We start from the raw sequence: 16,579 nt of genomic DNA on the forward strand, positions 1-16,579 counted from the left end.
TGTGTCTGGTGGCTATGTAGTTTTAATGTCCATAGTTTTATACTGTATATTATATCCAGTTGTGTAAAAAGACAAATCTTCCTTTCTCAAGACATATCCTTCTCCTTCAAGCAATACAATCTTTTGCATCTTGATGCAGCAGGGATGGCATTAAGACTCCTGTTGCATAGCAGTTTGATCCATTCCTGGTTTTACTATTAGTTAATTAGGCTCATTTTAAAAATGTGGAAAGGGTGGAAACTGCTATGCAATAGGAATCTTATTTCCATCCCTGTGCAGTACCCAATGAGTAGCACTGAATAGTTGACGATTTGACTAGTCGAACACAAACCTGACTGTCAGAAACTGGTAGTCACTACCTATGGCAAGCCGAATGATCATTTAGAGATATCTCAAATTCATTCAGAGATATCTCTAAATATTTAAAGATATCTCTAAATCAGTTCTCAGTATCTCTAAATATTTGAAGATATCTTTAAATATTTAAAGATATCTCTAAATCATTTTGAGATATCTAAAATACATTTAGAGGTATCTTAAATTGATTTACAGATATCTCTAAATGGAGCTTTAAATAAGATACATAAAATGCATTTTGAGATATCTTTAAAGATATCTGAAATTCAATTTAAGATATCTTAAAATGACTTCCTGTTCATTTAGAGATATCTCTAAATAATTTAAGATATCTAAAAATAACTTCCTGTTTATTAGTGGTATCTCTAAATCATTTACAGATATCTCGAAATAACTTCCTGTTCATTTAGAGATATCTCGAAATCATTTTAAGATATCTCGAAATAGCATCCTGCTCATTTAGAGATATCTTCAAATTATTTAGAGATATCTTTAAAATGTTTTAATTTTAAGATATCTCTAAATGACAGTTTGGCGTACCATGCTAGCAAAATCCACATGGTTTCCATAGTATTTAAAGGTATCTGTAAATCAATTTGAGCTATCTTTATTTTTAGATATCTCCAATTGATTTATAGATATCTTCAAAAGAATTTTTGATATCTTAAAAACTGCACAAGTCAAGATATCTGTAATTGAATTTGAGATACCTCGAAATGATTTAGAGAAATCTTTAAATATTTCAAGATATCTTAAACTGCAATTTGAGATATCTATAAATTATAATTTGGCTAGCCATAACTACCAGCATGTTATTGTGAAGTTATTGTAAAGCATGCATTTTTTTAGTTGGATCCAATCCAATATATAAAAAGACATTAGAAGATGATTTTTTTTTTTTTTTGTTTAAATCCAAGATGTTTTAAACTACAGTGAACAAACAGCAAAGTGTTACAAAGCAGTATGTTCACAAATAGAGCACCAAACAGTAAATACAATATATGATTTAGTAATGTTTTTATTGGCTATTGCTAGTACACCCCTGACACTTGCCATCTAATAGCTTTATAGATTTTTCAGTTCACACAAAATGAGTTTAAATTAGCACGGTGCACACTCTAACATTGGTTTAGGTATTCTATCTATCTGTCAGATTAATTTTCATTAAGAATTTTTATGATTTTTTTTTTTTTTAAGGAATTGAAACTAGGCAGCTACAGTAGAACCCCAGAGTTACAAAATGACCGGTCACCCAAACACCCCACTTTCAGCCGGAAGTATGCAATCACTCAACCATGCATACAAATGTATCCAGAAAGTGAGACAGATGTCAAGGTAAGTATGGGCAATATTACTAGAAACATTTTAGTTTTAAACAAATCCGTTTTTTTTTTTTTTCTTCAAGCCAATGGGAGGCTGAATGACTGAGCAAACTGCACAAATGCATTTTGTTTAAAATAAAATAAAAACAACCACTACGTTAACTCATGTTTTCCAGGACTCCAGGACGTTTAAATCTGTGTTTTTGCTACAGTTATGATTTCAATCGTATCTTAAATGTAGCCTTTTTCCATTTATAGTACTGTTTTAAGGACTTTAAAACCATAACAATATGAGTATTGCATTACTTTGCTATATCCTTGTATTATTCGCCAGCAGGTGTACACATTTATTAAAACCACTGAAAACTGATTTTCAGAGTTACAGGCATTATGAACAACCTCCACTCCATAGGTGTTCTTAACTCTGAGGTTCTACTTTATCTTTATTTAGAACTCTGTTTAATTACACAATTTCATGTAAGTTGGATAGTTAGACTTAGCTTTGTGACACTGTATATACAGAGCTTCTTCAGCAACAGCCACTATTCTTGGATCAGATTATCTTATCTAACTAAAGGTTCATTGTCAGTTTTATTTTCATGTGGATTACTATACTTCCTTTAGTTTTTTTTGTACTCTAATTAAATGTATGTTTGGTCCCGTGCCAGTAGTGGTCTGAGGTCACCCTAGAATGTTACTATAATAATTGCTTAGGATCACACTGTCCAAATTAGGTGTTGAACTCTGTTAATAAAATCACAAACAACGTAATAAAAATAAATAAATACAGGAACAATCTTACGATTACAGAATGTGAAAAGCACTGGAACAGAATCAGACAATCAGACTGCAGGATCTTAGATGAATCAGCGCTGCATCCTAAGAATGCTTATCTACCCACAGCTTCCCTTCCATTCCCTTCCCTCCCACCCCACCGGAACTGCCACAGAAGGTCCTTCCTCTTTTTATAATTGTCACCGACGCAGGTTGACAAGAGACTGGGTTGGGATGATAAATAATTAACTTGGTATACTATTACTAGTCTTTTTGAGGGTTTTGTCTTGCCTACTGCTTTCATTTTTTTAAACTACGTAGGCTTTTACATTTAAATTCCATCACCTGTATGCAAAATGAAAGACATCCCCCAACCCCTCGCATAAGTGAATTTTGTTTTGGCAGTAACCCTATAATGCTGTCACAGTGTCAACAGATCTAAGTAAAGTTCAACACAACAATGTTGCATCACGCTGAAGTGGGGCCAAACAGTCAAGAGTATTATGTTGATTGTACTGCTACAGTAACAATGTTTTCAAATTGTAACAGGCAGCATTCAATAACTAAAAACTTACTTTAAATAAATATGTCAAGTTTTTACTAGGCCGGCAATAATTATGTTTCAGGCCTAGGCCGCAACTGTTAATTCAAGGACCTACACTGTATTCCACTTTAATAAGTTAAGAAGGGAATGTTGTGAGATCACGATGATCTGCCAAAACTACGTTAAAAAAGCACAAGGCAATGTATGTCTTCATTTAATGTTGTGAATTTTACACTATATGCATTTCTTTTCATCAACATCCGTCCACAGGAGAGTGTTTCTATTTGTTTCACTAGTTGTGCTTTAGGATTATAGAACTCTGAGAAGACGCAGATTATAAAGCAGAACTGAACCCCTCCCTTTATTGGCACAATAGCACCTGTGCAGTATCAAATATATTTTATTCATGAAGGCTTACTTTAAAGGAACTGACTGAAACTGACTGAAGAGCTAGGGCTCTTCATTACTATTAAGTTGCAAAGCCCATTTAGTTGTTTCATAGAAAAAATGTTTGAACCAACTGCTAAATCACAATGGAGTCAGTTTATTACTCACCTTAATGCATTTACAATTAACAGTTTCTTTTGCAAATAAACTGATTCTTTTCATTGACGTTTAATTAATAATAATAATAATAATAATAATAATAATAATAATAATAATAATAATAATACATTATCTTTTATTAACTTGAAATTGCCCAAATAAAACAAAACATTAACTGAGTAACGGTTATATTATATACTTCATAAGTAAATAATATTGTTTAAAAATAAATGTGGTTATTGAAATAAAACAAAGCTACAATCTTAACAAGGTCTGCAGTCAGTAGCTATCCAATACCACTGGTTATATTTATAGTATCATATTTAGCTTTTGCAGCGATCCTGAATTTCTAAAAGAGTACTCTGTCGACACTGACGGATTTCATCTGTTGTTTTATTGTTGATGTCTCCAGCAGAAAAACTACTAGAGTGTATTTTGAGAAGTGAAACCATGTTTAGCACGCAGGTGGTACAGCAGACTAGATACACTTCTGTGATACTGGAACTCACTTTGACAGTAGATACAAGTAACCCTCTTTCGGTCCAATGAACCATCAGAAAAAAATAAAAAATAAAACGTCTCATTCAGTTTGAGTGCTTTGCTACATAATGCAGTTCCGCGACTAATTTTACATTCAAGCAACGACTACACACATTCAATCCTGGCATGCACTACAATGGTGCCGCAGGAAATGAATTACGTTATGTTAAGAGGGACAAGACAGGAGTGCAATTAACGTGTGTTAAAAAAAACAATCTTCCGAAAAATGTACGCGTTAATCGAGAATCACTATCGCTTTCTTCTCAACAAAAATAATGTCATCCTCTGTACCATCCAGCTGATTTGAAATGTGCATTTCATTAAAAGCCTTTATAATTAAATCTAGGTTAATGTCTTACTAACAGTCTCAGGTGCAAACAGTGGCTAGTTCTGGTCGCCTAAGGTTTCCATTTGGTGGGAAAGCATGCTCACCTTCAGATAACCAAACCACCCATTTCTGTCTGATACGATTCTTAAATGGCTTGTTAATCTAGCGGCTGCAAAATGCTTGTCATGCTGCAGGGATAACTGCCACATCTGTGTTACAATCCTTTTTTTAAAAAATATTTTTTTTTTACACACAGAATCATGCAGATGACCTTTAAATCAACCGAAAACCAGCAACGCCTTTTTTTTCTGTCCCATATAGTTGTCACCCACTCCTTCATCTCTTCCATCCATCTTTTAATGTGTACTCTTAGGACAACACCATGAGGCATTGGGCTCTATTCACAAAAGAGTTGGTTTCTGACTATAAAAGTCAGAAAAAGGAAGAGATTCATACACTTTTGGTGTAAAGAAGGACCTTTTTTGAGTCGATGTTTAACACCACATCTCAGCTGTTCTTGACACGGACATGTATGGGGCTGCGATATTGGCAGAAAATGCCAATGCAAATGCCTTTGCAATTGTAGCCCTTGCAGCATGACCTAGAAAACGAGGCTGCTATGCAACATTCTTTCTTTACTAAACATGCCCAATGATGAGGTGAAAAGAACATTCAGACTAGATACAGCTGCAATTTCCGACCAATGTGAGGAACTGAGGGGAGATTTGGAAAGCCAAACTGCTAGAACTCATGCTTTACAAGTGCACATCAGCGTTCAAATGACACTGGGGTTCTACGCCACTGGATCATTCCAGAGACCCGGAGGGGATCAGTAAGGAGCACTGGTATAGCTAGAACATTTTTGCCACTGCAGCAAAAATACAAATATATCTTTAAAACTTTCCATTTTTGGCAAGCATTCCTATTTTGATTCATTTTTAAGTACAGCTATGGTCAAAAGTTTTGCAGCACCTACAATTTTAAGATTGAGACATAATTAAATAAAAAAATGGTCACATTTTTACGTTTTTGCCCTTATATGGAAAAATACAAAGCGGTATGTAATTCAATATGTTAATGTAACATTATTCAGCAGGTTTCATTCGACTTTATGAAGCAAAATGTGTTAATTCTATAGGGGGGTGCAAAATTTTTGGCCTTAGTTGTATGTCAATGCCTAAGGTTTAAACGTGTAATGTCTGTCACCTGTTTTGTATTGTCCTGATAATTTTAATTAATCAAGTAAATTAGTTGCTTGTTAGGAGGGGAAATAAAGGTATAGGAGAATTGGGAGGAGGAGGTTGCGACGCGAAACGGGAGCGCTGAGTTAAGCGCCACTCGAGAAAGAAAGAAAGAAAGAAAGAAAGAAATAAGAAAAGAGAGAAAGGGGTTTGAGAGTTTTTTTTGTGGTATACTATGCCACGGATTTTGGAAAGTTAAACCTGGACATTTGTGGTTTTGAGGCGTATGTAGCATCGAAAGCGAACTTGACCTGAATTGGCTGTTTCAACTTACTGCAGATGACGTGCAGGTTCACCGACCAAACTAAGTAAGGCAAAACCTTTTTCCTTTAGCGGTTGTGATATGTTCCCCTCGAATAGTACTGCATGTAAATTATACTTTAAATATTAATTATAATTGTTAGTTTAATGGGGTGGGACATTAGAACTGAAGGATTACGTTATAAAGTATTATTGCAGTCTGCTTGTAGTATGTTATTGAAATCTAGAGGGGGTGTGTTGATTGCTGACTGGGTTGTTAGCGCAGCCTGCAAGGGTTTTGCAAGCGTGTGGATTTATTATTGAGAGTGTTTATTTTTGTTGTCGGTTTGTTATTGCACATTGAGTTTTGTGATTTTCTTTTGAGTGTGTGAGTTTGATTTGATGTCTTGCAGTTTGATTATTATTAAGCACTTTAGTTTGGAGTTCCTTTATTATTTGATTATTTGTTAAACCCTTCTAGGTGTACTCACATTTATTGTGCGCATTTAACCTCCCCATTCTACTAAAGCGTTGATTGCACAATGTCACTTTATACTGCTGCTACTGCTTGTAATTACTGAGAGATATTTAATTCAATATGATTTTAATTAGACTAGCAAATAAATATCATTGGGTTTTATTTCTTGTGTAAAATTGGTATTCTTTGAGCTCCCCGGTTCCTCTGTTATTTTATTGCTAATATCCAGACCTCACTGGACAACAAAGGTGGTGGCAGTGGTTGCGCTACCCGAACCCAAACGACCTCGCCTGTAGACAGGGAGTGAGCGTTACAAATGTTCATAAAACGTAACCAAAAATGCATGTCCCCATTTTAGCATATCAAATGACTAATATTGAAATAGATTTTCATATTGTACGCGTGGGTATTTATTAAGGACTCCGTTGCAGACGTTAATCAGTGAAATGGGTTTTATTTAACCAGAAATAGGCTTTTTATTCTTGTACAATTACAGTCTCTTGCAACAGTTCAACTTTCTCTCACATCGACATCTTAGATCTCCCCGATCAACAAGACAGCAAAAAGCAAGTAACGTCCTGTCAATGTAATGCAGTAAACTAAACAACTCTACTTTTAGAGTGAGTCCCCTTAGCGAAACCCATAAGGTTCATATTACAAAAATAAAAATGACTGATTCTTTATAAAATGAAAATGACTGATTCTCTTATACAAAATAAATGTGCTTCATGCAATAACAAACACACTGCTGCTATACATTGCTCAGCATTCAATTTCTACTATACAATATCTTACATGAATATAGATTCTTATTCATTAACTAAGGTGTATTCTTTCATTTTTTTTTTTTTCCTGAAAACTATAATCATTGGTTTAAATAAAGCTTAGCAGTTTTATTTATTAGAGCGTGGCAAAGTCAAATATTGCTTATAATTTAAAACACTATTTGCAAACTATTCAAACCTTACAAGTTACAAAAACAAAGTTTCATGAGTCGGATGGGGCAAAACGCTCATGTTAAAAACATCGATAATACATTTGATTTCCAAAGGAATGAAATATATTTTTAAACTACTGCTACCTGCAAGGGCATAAGTTTGGTTTGAACATTGGTGGGGACACAATTTTTTAGGGCGGAGCCGCGGTCGCTAGGTGGGTCCGGGGCATGCGACTCTGAAACTTATTTTATCTGCCCCCCCCCCCCCTTTTTTTTAAATTAACTTTAATATATCTTTTTTTATTACTGCCTATATAATAGTGTGTTTATTTAGCCTCCTGGATAGTCACACTGTCCATTCAATCAAATACATATGTTCGTGTTCACTTTTTACACACACGATATAAAAATATCAAGCAAGGAGTAAGTTAGTTACAAAGGGAGGAAGGAGAATAGAAATAATGTGACAACGCATCAACCAACAAACACAAAATAAAAATCGATTTAAACTGATTATATTTATTCTTATTTAGTAAATGTGAAAATTGTGACACAAATTACACCGTTTAAGAATGACTAGAATTTTTTTTATTTTAAACCCGGGGAATTACCTTTCACGCCCGAGTCCTTGTGCACTGTCGCGCCTCAATGAAAACACTACAGACTCTGCTTGGTCTCTGACGTCAGCCGCGCACTGAGTCCGTGCTACAGTGATGCATTATGGAATTTGTAGTTTTCTTGTCTGCTGATTGCACCCCAAAACCCCACCAAACACCAACAAATCCCAGGGTGCCATTCTTTTTAAAGCTACCGGTATCTCTTTTTTTTTCTTTTCTAATAACTCGCTGCACTCAAAGGGTGAAAATCGGGAGTATCGTTTGGCACGTCACTGTTATTACTAGTACGTTATTATTCAAACCTTCACCGCGCCCCCCTGGAAGGTTTCACGACCCCCCCCCCCCCCCCCCCCCCCCCCAGTTGAGAACCTAGGGCCTAAGCCAATCAAATTAGCGTTTTCATTTGGAGGCGGGAGGAGCAACGAGGGGATCTTGAGAGAGTTAACCCTTTGTGGAGCGGATAACATGACTTGACAAAAGACGTTTCAGATTTATCAAAATTATTGGTAGGGACAATTCAACGGTCCCTAGCTAAATCTACGCCGGTGGCCTCCTGGACAATTATTTCCTAACCTTGACAATAAATCAAAATAAAAATCAAATTTTCTGATTAAACTTGACATACTTGTATGGACACATATAGTTCATGATCATTACACTAATTCTGTAGCATTACAAAATAAAATAAATACATAACTATGGTTGTCTGACAGTAGTCATGACCTACATAAACAAGTTTGTATTTCACAGGTAAAATACTTTACACACTAGTTTCATATGAGTAAATGCTAGTTACTTAGAAATAGCAAGTATTTACACATAAAATAGGAGCAGTAATAACATCTACCGTAACTCAATTCAGAGAAACATTTATAGAAACAATGATGTGAGGCTACAGTCAAACAGCGAATCCTTAATATTTACAATTTGGTGACCATCACCATTATAGTATATGTAACCTTGCAGCAAACTTTAATGTGTTGATATCCCTTGCAGTTGATTCATTCGTCAAAGTTGGTTTGCAGTTTTTTGCATTCCATCCACAATTTGTGGATCGACTTGGCTCCCTTTGTCTTCAGATTGTTCTGTCTCGTGGGCGGTCTGTGGGCAGCGACTATTTTAATTTATGCATGAAAATCCAACAGAAAGCACGTTCCGACTGTCAGTTTTTCGAAATGAAACTTTCATTTATCGCTCATGATTTAAGGAAATGGTGTAAGCACGTAATGTTTGAAAAAGATTTCTTAAATTCTAAACACCAACACTTTGATGAATAGAGCCCATTTTCTACTTTGGCTGTCTTTCTTTTAAAAATAGCCATTTGGCTCAATTTTGTTCCAGCTGCACAACATGCAAGCACCACCGTGAAGTGGGATTTCTCGTGCCCTGAAGTTTCTGTTTTTTTTCTCCAGTTTTGTTAACAGTTCGATTGGGAGGAATATCAAAACACCGTCGGGACCTCGTCCATGTTTCCAATCTGGCTGAGCTTGTAGTTTTTTTTGTTTGCTTTTTTTTCTCTCATTTTAATAACAAATTGTTGAAATTCCATCATTTTATTTTCATAATCATAGGCATTTTTTGAGAAATTTGTGTTTTAGCAAAGAAAGTTCCTTTCTTATTAATCTGTCGCAGCAGCTGAGGCAACCTGTAAAATGGACTTTACCAAGTTCATTGGTTACCTGAACAGCTTTCATTCTGATGTTTTTGGACACAGGGATGAGATTGTTTCGCTGCTCTTCAATCCATTCAAACACAATGTTTTCTACATTGGGCCATAAACACTTTCCTCATCTATCAGCTCGTTTTTTCTTTCATCATATTTAAGTTTGTCTTTTGTTTCGTCACTTAGTGTTTTTTTATTAATTCCAAACTCTCTTTCGGCATGGCGATCGCCTTGCTTTGAGAGATTTTATAACATGCAATTTCAAACCTGCTGTGTACAGTTTTCGTTTTTTGTCTGACAGTCCTACTTTATCCATTCTCAAACACCTGCATTAAAATATTTCATTGCACAGTCACAATGAACACAAGACTTGATAAGTTTACTCAGCTTTCTAACCAATAGCTATTTGTTACGGATTCAGTCTGAAAGTTGACAAATCAGTGGCTCGGGAGGGTGGGAATAAGGAAATTCACAGAGATTAACAGCTCTTGGGTTAATAGTGAAGCAATATAGCTGTCACGTCCTCATATTTCTTTCTCCACAAACAAGCATCTGGGTCGAGAGGAAGTCAGTCAAGAGTCTTAAAGCTTGCATTTACACTATGTAACACAATTTTTGTTCCTGGGTAGTAAGTGTTATTTCCTAATTGCTTATGCCTCAAAAGTATAGAAAATGGCTATTCCCCACAAACATTGCTTTTGTGACCAGGACAGTGATATTTTAAAATTTACCTATTTCCAATGAGAAAACAGGTGAATTTGTGTCTTTTCGTTCACTTAGTCAGAAAAAAACATATGAATCCAAATTAACATGTATTTATACTAAAGTAATACAAAAATGACTACAAAAGATTTAGAAGTGAGTAGTTTTTCAAGATTTACGATTATACTGTTAATCACTTTCACGAATCAGCCCCCAAATGTAGTCTCCCATCATGTTCTTGTTATCCTGTCCTTGGTAGCGGCGTTCAAAGTCCAGCATATCCTGGTGGAAGCGCTCGCCTTGCTCCTCCGAATACGCTCCCATGTTCTGTTGTGCCATAGTTCTTCACCAGAGTCTCAACCAGCTCCACATAGTTTTCGGCCTTGTGATTGCCCAGGAAGCCCCGAACCACTGCGACAAAGCTGTTCCAAGCCGCTTTCTCCTTACTAGTGAGCTTCTTGGGGAATTCATTGCACTCCAGGATCTTCTTTATCTGTGGTCCAACGAAGACACCGGCTTTGACCTTTGCCTCAGACCGCTTAGGGAAGAAGTCTTGAAGGTACTTGGAGGCTGCCGACTCCTTATCTAGAGCTCTGACAAATTGTTTCATAAGGCCCAATTTGATGTGCAGTGGTGGCATCAGCACCTTCCGGGGGTCCACCAGTGGCTCCCACTTGACGTTGTTCCTCCCCACAGAGAACGCTGTCCGCTATGGCCAGTCCCGCCTGTGGTAGTGCGCCTTGGTGTCCCTGCTGTCCCAAAGGCCTTTTCCTTGATGCTCATCTTGATAAATTCAAGGAGAACATGGGAGCGTACTCGGAGGAGCAAGGCGAGCGCTTCCACCAGGATATACTGGACTTTGAACGCCGCTACCAAGGACAGTATAACAAGAACAAGATGGGAGACTACATTTGGGGGCTGATTCGTGAAAGTGATTCACAGTATAATCGTAAATCTTGAAAAACTACTCACTTCTAAATCTTTTGTAGTCATTTTTGTATTACTTTAGTATAAATACATGTTAATTTGGATTCATATGTTTTTTTCTGACTTTATGTGAACGAAAGACACAAATTCACCCGTTTTCTCATTGGAAATAGGTAAATTTCAAAATATCACTGTCCTGGTCACAAAAGCAATGTTTGTGGGGGATAGCCATTTTCTATACTTTTGAGGCATAAGCAATTAGGAAATAACACTTACTACCCAGGAAGAAGAAAAAAAAAAAAAAATAAATTGTTACACTGTTATCGTTCAAGATGACTAAAGGGTATTGAGAGAACTAATTAAAATGTTTAGTCTGAACCGTGTTTTTGCAACATGACCTGAATGATGTAGAACCTGAAAAAAATAATCAGGTTGTTGACAGAAGTTTGTGTGAGCCATAGCTGTGGCTGCAGTAACCCCACTGGTATATTATTGTTTGTGGCACTGGTACAGTAGTTTAATATTAGACACACCAGCGCATACGTCGCACCGGTGTATTAGTTGCTTCCCCCGTTTTAGGGCCCCCCCACACATGCCTAGAAAATCGACTTCTACAATTTTACGGGAAGTGGCAAAACCCTGTATCCTTGGTAATGTATATAAAAAATAGATATAACTAACCGTTTCTTCGTGTTCCTTCCAGCAGTCATAGTCTGTTGCCATGGCAATACTTGCATAGCAGAGGCCAGCTTCTCTGGCTAGAACTACTTCTGGAACAGTGGTCATATTGAGGACGTCAGCACCCCACTGGTGGAACATCAGGCTCTCTGCTCTGGAAGAGAAACGCGGTCCCTCGAGCGTCAGCATGGTCCCTTTGGGGTGGCACTTCACTCCAAGGTTCCTTGCCACCTCTATCAGAACCTGAGCATGACAGCAATTGATTTAATGAAGGCAAACTGTAAGTAGATAAAATAGTTCCTGTCAGCAGCAAACACCAGAAGCCAACAGCCATACACATTTTTTTTTTTTTTTAATGATGGAATGTTTAATAGAGTAACTTGATTATTAACAGTGATTTCTGTTAAGTGAGAAGGGTTAATGTTGCACTGCATAAAGCAATATTACTCAGCATTCATTTTTTTATGATATTATATTACATGGACAGTAGCTATATTTACACTTTGATCCATGCAAACAAAAAGTCATATTGCACTTGTGACATCTACGTTGTATTGCACAGTTACCCATGCAATACGACTTTCTCTGTCAATCAAGATTAGCTCGCTTAATCATTTATCACAAACACGTTGTCATGTTTTCAAACACCCAGCTGACGCCGATGCTTGAAAAAAGTATTCGTTTTTCAAGAAAATGTAAACTCGTCCAAGAACACCTAATTTGACTTGGCTTTGGTAAAATGTCATCTAAATCTTACCGGCAACTTAAAGACGGCAGTGACTTTAAACATGGCACAGTGCATAGGGGCTGAGCTCCCCACCTAAACCCGCTGCTGTGGAAGCTATATCCTTGCATGGCTGTCTCCTAGCAACAGTGCTGCAGGGGCAAGCATTTCTACAGAGGCTGTGGTCAGACAGACTGTGAAACAGAGGATCGGGATTTCTACCAAATAAAGAGTTACATTTCCTCAAGCAATGTGCCTGGTCTTTTCTTTATAGACCCGGTAGGTGGCATCTTTTAAAAGATTACGATGATGCTATTCTGAATTCAATTTTTTTGTGTTTATACATTACAAAAAGACAGCAGTAAGTAGCCTATGAACCTGGAAAGGTACATCCGTGTAATAGAAAAAATAACATATGGGCTGCAGTGTCTTAGGAGAAAATATTTTATCTCAGCTTTCTGTGCCAAAGCCTCGATTTAAATATTTTTTGCAATGTACGACAGTCCATGTATTCTATATATATTATAAGTGGAATATCTTTGCTATTCCCTTGAATTTGGATTCCAAATCTTGTTATTCTGCATTAAAATAACACTTGCGACACTTAAATTACTTTATTAAAACAAGTGAATAACAAAGCAATTTTCACCTGTCTATTGTACATGAAAGGTAGAGGTGACCAGACAAGCACTAAATCTTCGGTCTCAGCTGACAAACCACTGCCCACCCCCAATTTGATAATAAGATATTATTGCTTAAATAGAACACTAGCAGTAATTGTGTGTTTTATGAATGTTGTTCTATCTATAAGAAATCTAAAAACAATTTTAGCAATGGCAGAAATACTAGGACTTACAGTATATTCAGTATAGAAATGCACCCTGAGTTTACATCAAATATGCTTTTCAGCATTGTTTTGCATTGTTTAAAGTATATATAAATGTATTTTAATATTACTATTTATACTAACATTTGATATTTCATAGTTATGGGTGTACAGTATCTCACCCTATTTACTAACACCCTCTACCCCAGAGACAAACTGAATAGAAATTTAGAGCAAGTGGTTTGCAAAGAGTCTTTACAGTAAATCAAAGCAATATATATTTTATATATATATATATATATATATATATATATATATATATATATATATATATATATATATATATATATATATATATATATATTATAGGCTGGCAACCCCTGCTCTACTCCAAAGCCTCACCTGTGACTGTCAGTGTTTCATTCAGGTGCAGAATTTGGTAACAATTACTGACCTCTCTTGTTTTGTTACAGAAGGGTTCAGCCATTGGAATGTGACAGACCCCAGCAGGGCTGGTAGAGCTCCCATCATAAAAGGTCTGATGTCTTTTTGTTGTCCTGTTATAAAGAAAAAAGCAATGCTGATGTATACACCTTCAAACTTTCCCCTTATAACACACTGCTTTTAATAGCAGTGAAATAAATACCTACACTGACTTTATCTATTTTAGATACAAAGTTCACCAATATACTTCTCCCATGTTTGTTGGTTAGTTAAAGTTTTACAAGTGCTTTCTTTACTTGTATCATTAATTGTGGCATATTCTGGGAGCCTCAAACCAAGATTCTTTCTGAATAATATTAAACACAATTAATGTTAATAATAAAAGTGTGCATAATATCTAAGATTTGAATACATGTGGTACATGCTTTTCTTACCAATGGATTTGATATAACCAGGTAGCAATCCATTGTGACCTGTTGCTATTTTCAATTGATCTGTAATGGTTGCAGTTTTAATGGGGAAAAGAATAGGAATGAAAACATCACTGACCATTGGGGGAATAACAGCTTACAAATCAGGTTTTTTATATACCAAATGTTCTATCATAGCGCAACAATTTTAGAAAAGAAATATCTGGTGCTGTAATGCCTATTAAAAGATATACTGTATACTTAGATTAACCCATCAACCATGTTGTAAACCAGTATTTCTGTTTCTAAAGTAAATTACATACAACGAAAGGAAGATGATATCAATGTATTTACAACCAGCGAGTTTTATTACAGAGTGAACCGCAGCATTCTTCTGTGGGGATGTGCCCTTTTATTATTTATAACGTAAACGTTTCCATGTAGATAATTGTATGTGTTTACAGTTTAAACTTACCGAAAAAAAAACCATGCCACAATCTACCAACTGCCAGAGTTAGGCCTACATGCCAATTATAAAGACAGAAAGAAATACATATGTTCTCTTCCACATTAGGGCCCATAAGCATAAAACCTAATGTCTCCTTTATCGTGTTAGTAATGGTGTTTAACATGACAGTATTTCATCGGGTGATGCATAAACATCATATACCGTCAAACATCACTCATTGCGATGTTAGATTAACGTCCCCTTAAAGGCCAACTTTCTCATCAACATATTATTCATCCAATTCATAAATCTGTATTGTGCTGTTAATTGACCCTTACCAGCATCATAATGCTCCTCAGACCAGGCACAAAATGAGATGGGTCTTAACGGTATCATTTCCTACCGTAATTTCTGTGTTTAGAACACATATTTAAGCCTATAGCATTACTACAGAAAAAAATTGTTTAACAATCCAATAATTAAGTAATTTTTATTTGTAACACATACATTAAATTGCATTGTTAACTGTTCTGAACAGTACAGGCTACTATTTGGTTGGAAAACATAAATCTGGTTTGTAGCCTATTCAAGTGGAGAAAATGCCAGGCTTCGGTGTGCTTGTGTGGGCTGTACATCAAGATATATTGGATCCTTCCAGAAAGACCCTGCAGATTTGAGCAGTGACTTGACCCTCTGGATTTCTCTGATACTTTACATATTTTTCATACGATTCCTTCGACCTATACAGGCAGCTCAAGTCATTTTAAAGTAAATTATATTTTATAAGTGTCTTTAATATTTACAGCTACAGCCAAAAGTGTTGCATCACCCTATAGAGTGAACTCATTTTGCTTCATAAAGTCGAATGAAACCTGCTGAATAATGTTACGTTAACATTGGAATTACATAACAAAAAAATGACAAATTGAAAACTTTGATTTGTTTTTGTTATGTCTCAATCCTACGTGATGCAAAACGTTTGACCATTGCTGCTGAAAAATACATATTCGTGTCAAACGAGATTAGTTCAAGAAGTTGTATTTTAGTAAATAAACATAAATTGCAAGCAATATGTAGCGTTTTCTAATACACTTTTGCTATGAAACGGAGTAGTATTGTGTGACAGGCAGGGTTTATCAGTCTAGCTGTATTTATTTATTTTAGTTTAAAAGAAGCCCTTTGTGGGTAATGTGTTCTGTATCACTGTAAAACCAAATGTTTAAGAATTAAACTGCAAGAAACAGATAAACACATCTTGGTGTTTATTTTGGACACATAATTAAACACGTACAAAAACACATTAAAATAATTTTGAACAGGGGGTCTCCCGAGTGGCGCATCCAGTAAAGGCGCTCCACGTGAGTGCAGGATGCACTCTATAGCCTGCAAGTCACGAGTTCGAATCCAGGCTATTCCTTTGCCGATCAAGGACGTGAGCTCCCAAGGGGCGGTGCACAATTGGCAGAGCGTCGCCCGGGGGGAGGGAGGGTTAGGTCGGTTAGGGTGTCCTCTGCTCACTACGCACCAGCGACCCCTGTAGTCTGGCCGGGCGCCTGCAGGCTTGCCTGTAGCTGCCCGAGAGCTGCATTGTCCTCCGACGCTGTAGCTCCTGGGTGGCTGCATGGTGAGTCTGCAGTGTGAAAAAAACCATCAGCCAAGTGGAACTTGCTTACAACACCACTATGCACTCGACTACTAAGCACACCCCATTCTTACTGGTTTACAGACGAGAAGCAAGACGGCCAGCAGATGTGTTCCAAGATGGTGCCTTTTCATCACCAAAGGCTACAAAAGGCACTCCAGGAGAGAATGCTACAACACTGGTGAGAAAGC

The 16,579-nt window shown here is 36.5% G+C and overlaps 1 protein-coding gene across 2 annotated transcripts in view; it reads right to left on the minus strand.

Moving 5' to 3' along the window:
* LOC117421213 (S-methyl-5'-thioadenosine phosphorylase) overlaps positions 1-16,579 on the minus strand; it is an 87,222-nt gene that overhangs the window by 2,492 nt on the left and 68,151 nt on the right. For both annotated transcript variants that reach the window (XM_059029947.1, XM_034035323.3), the window contains 2 exons: positions 13,899-14,001; positions 11,898-12,137 (listed from right to left, as the gene is read on the minus strand). In XM_059029947.1, coding sequence (XP_058885930.1) covers positions 11,898-12,137; positions 13,899-14,001 — 343 coding nt within the window. The remainder of the gene's footprint in view (positions 1-11,897; positions 12,138-13,898; positions 14,002-16,579) is intronic.

The sequence above is a fragment of the Acipenser ruthenus genome, chromosome 1 (genome assembly GCF_902713425.1).
Source record: "Acipenser ruthenus chromosome 1, fAciRut3.2 maternal haplotype, whole genome shotgun sequence".
NCBI classification, from domain to species: domain Eukaryota; kingdom Metazoa; phylum Chordata; class Actinopteri; order Acipenseriformes; family Acipenseridae; genus Acipenser; species Acipenser ruthenus.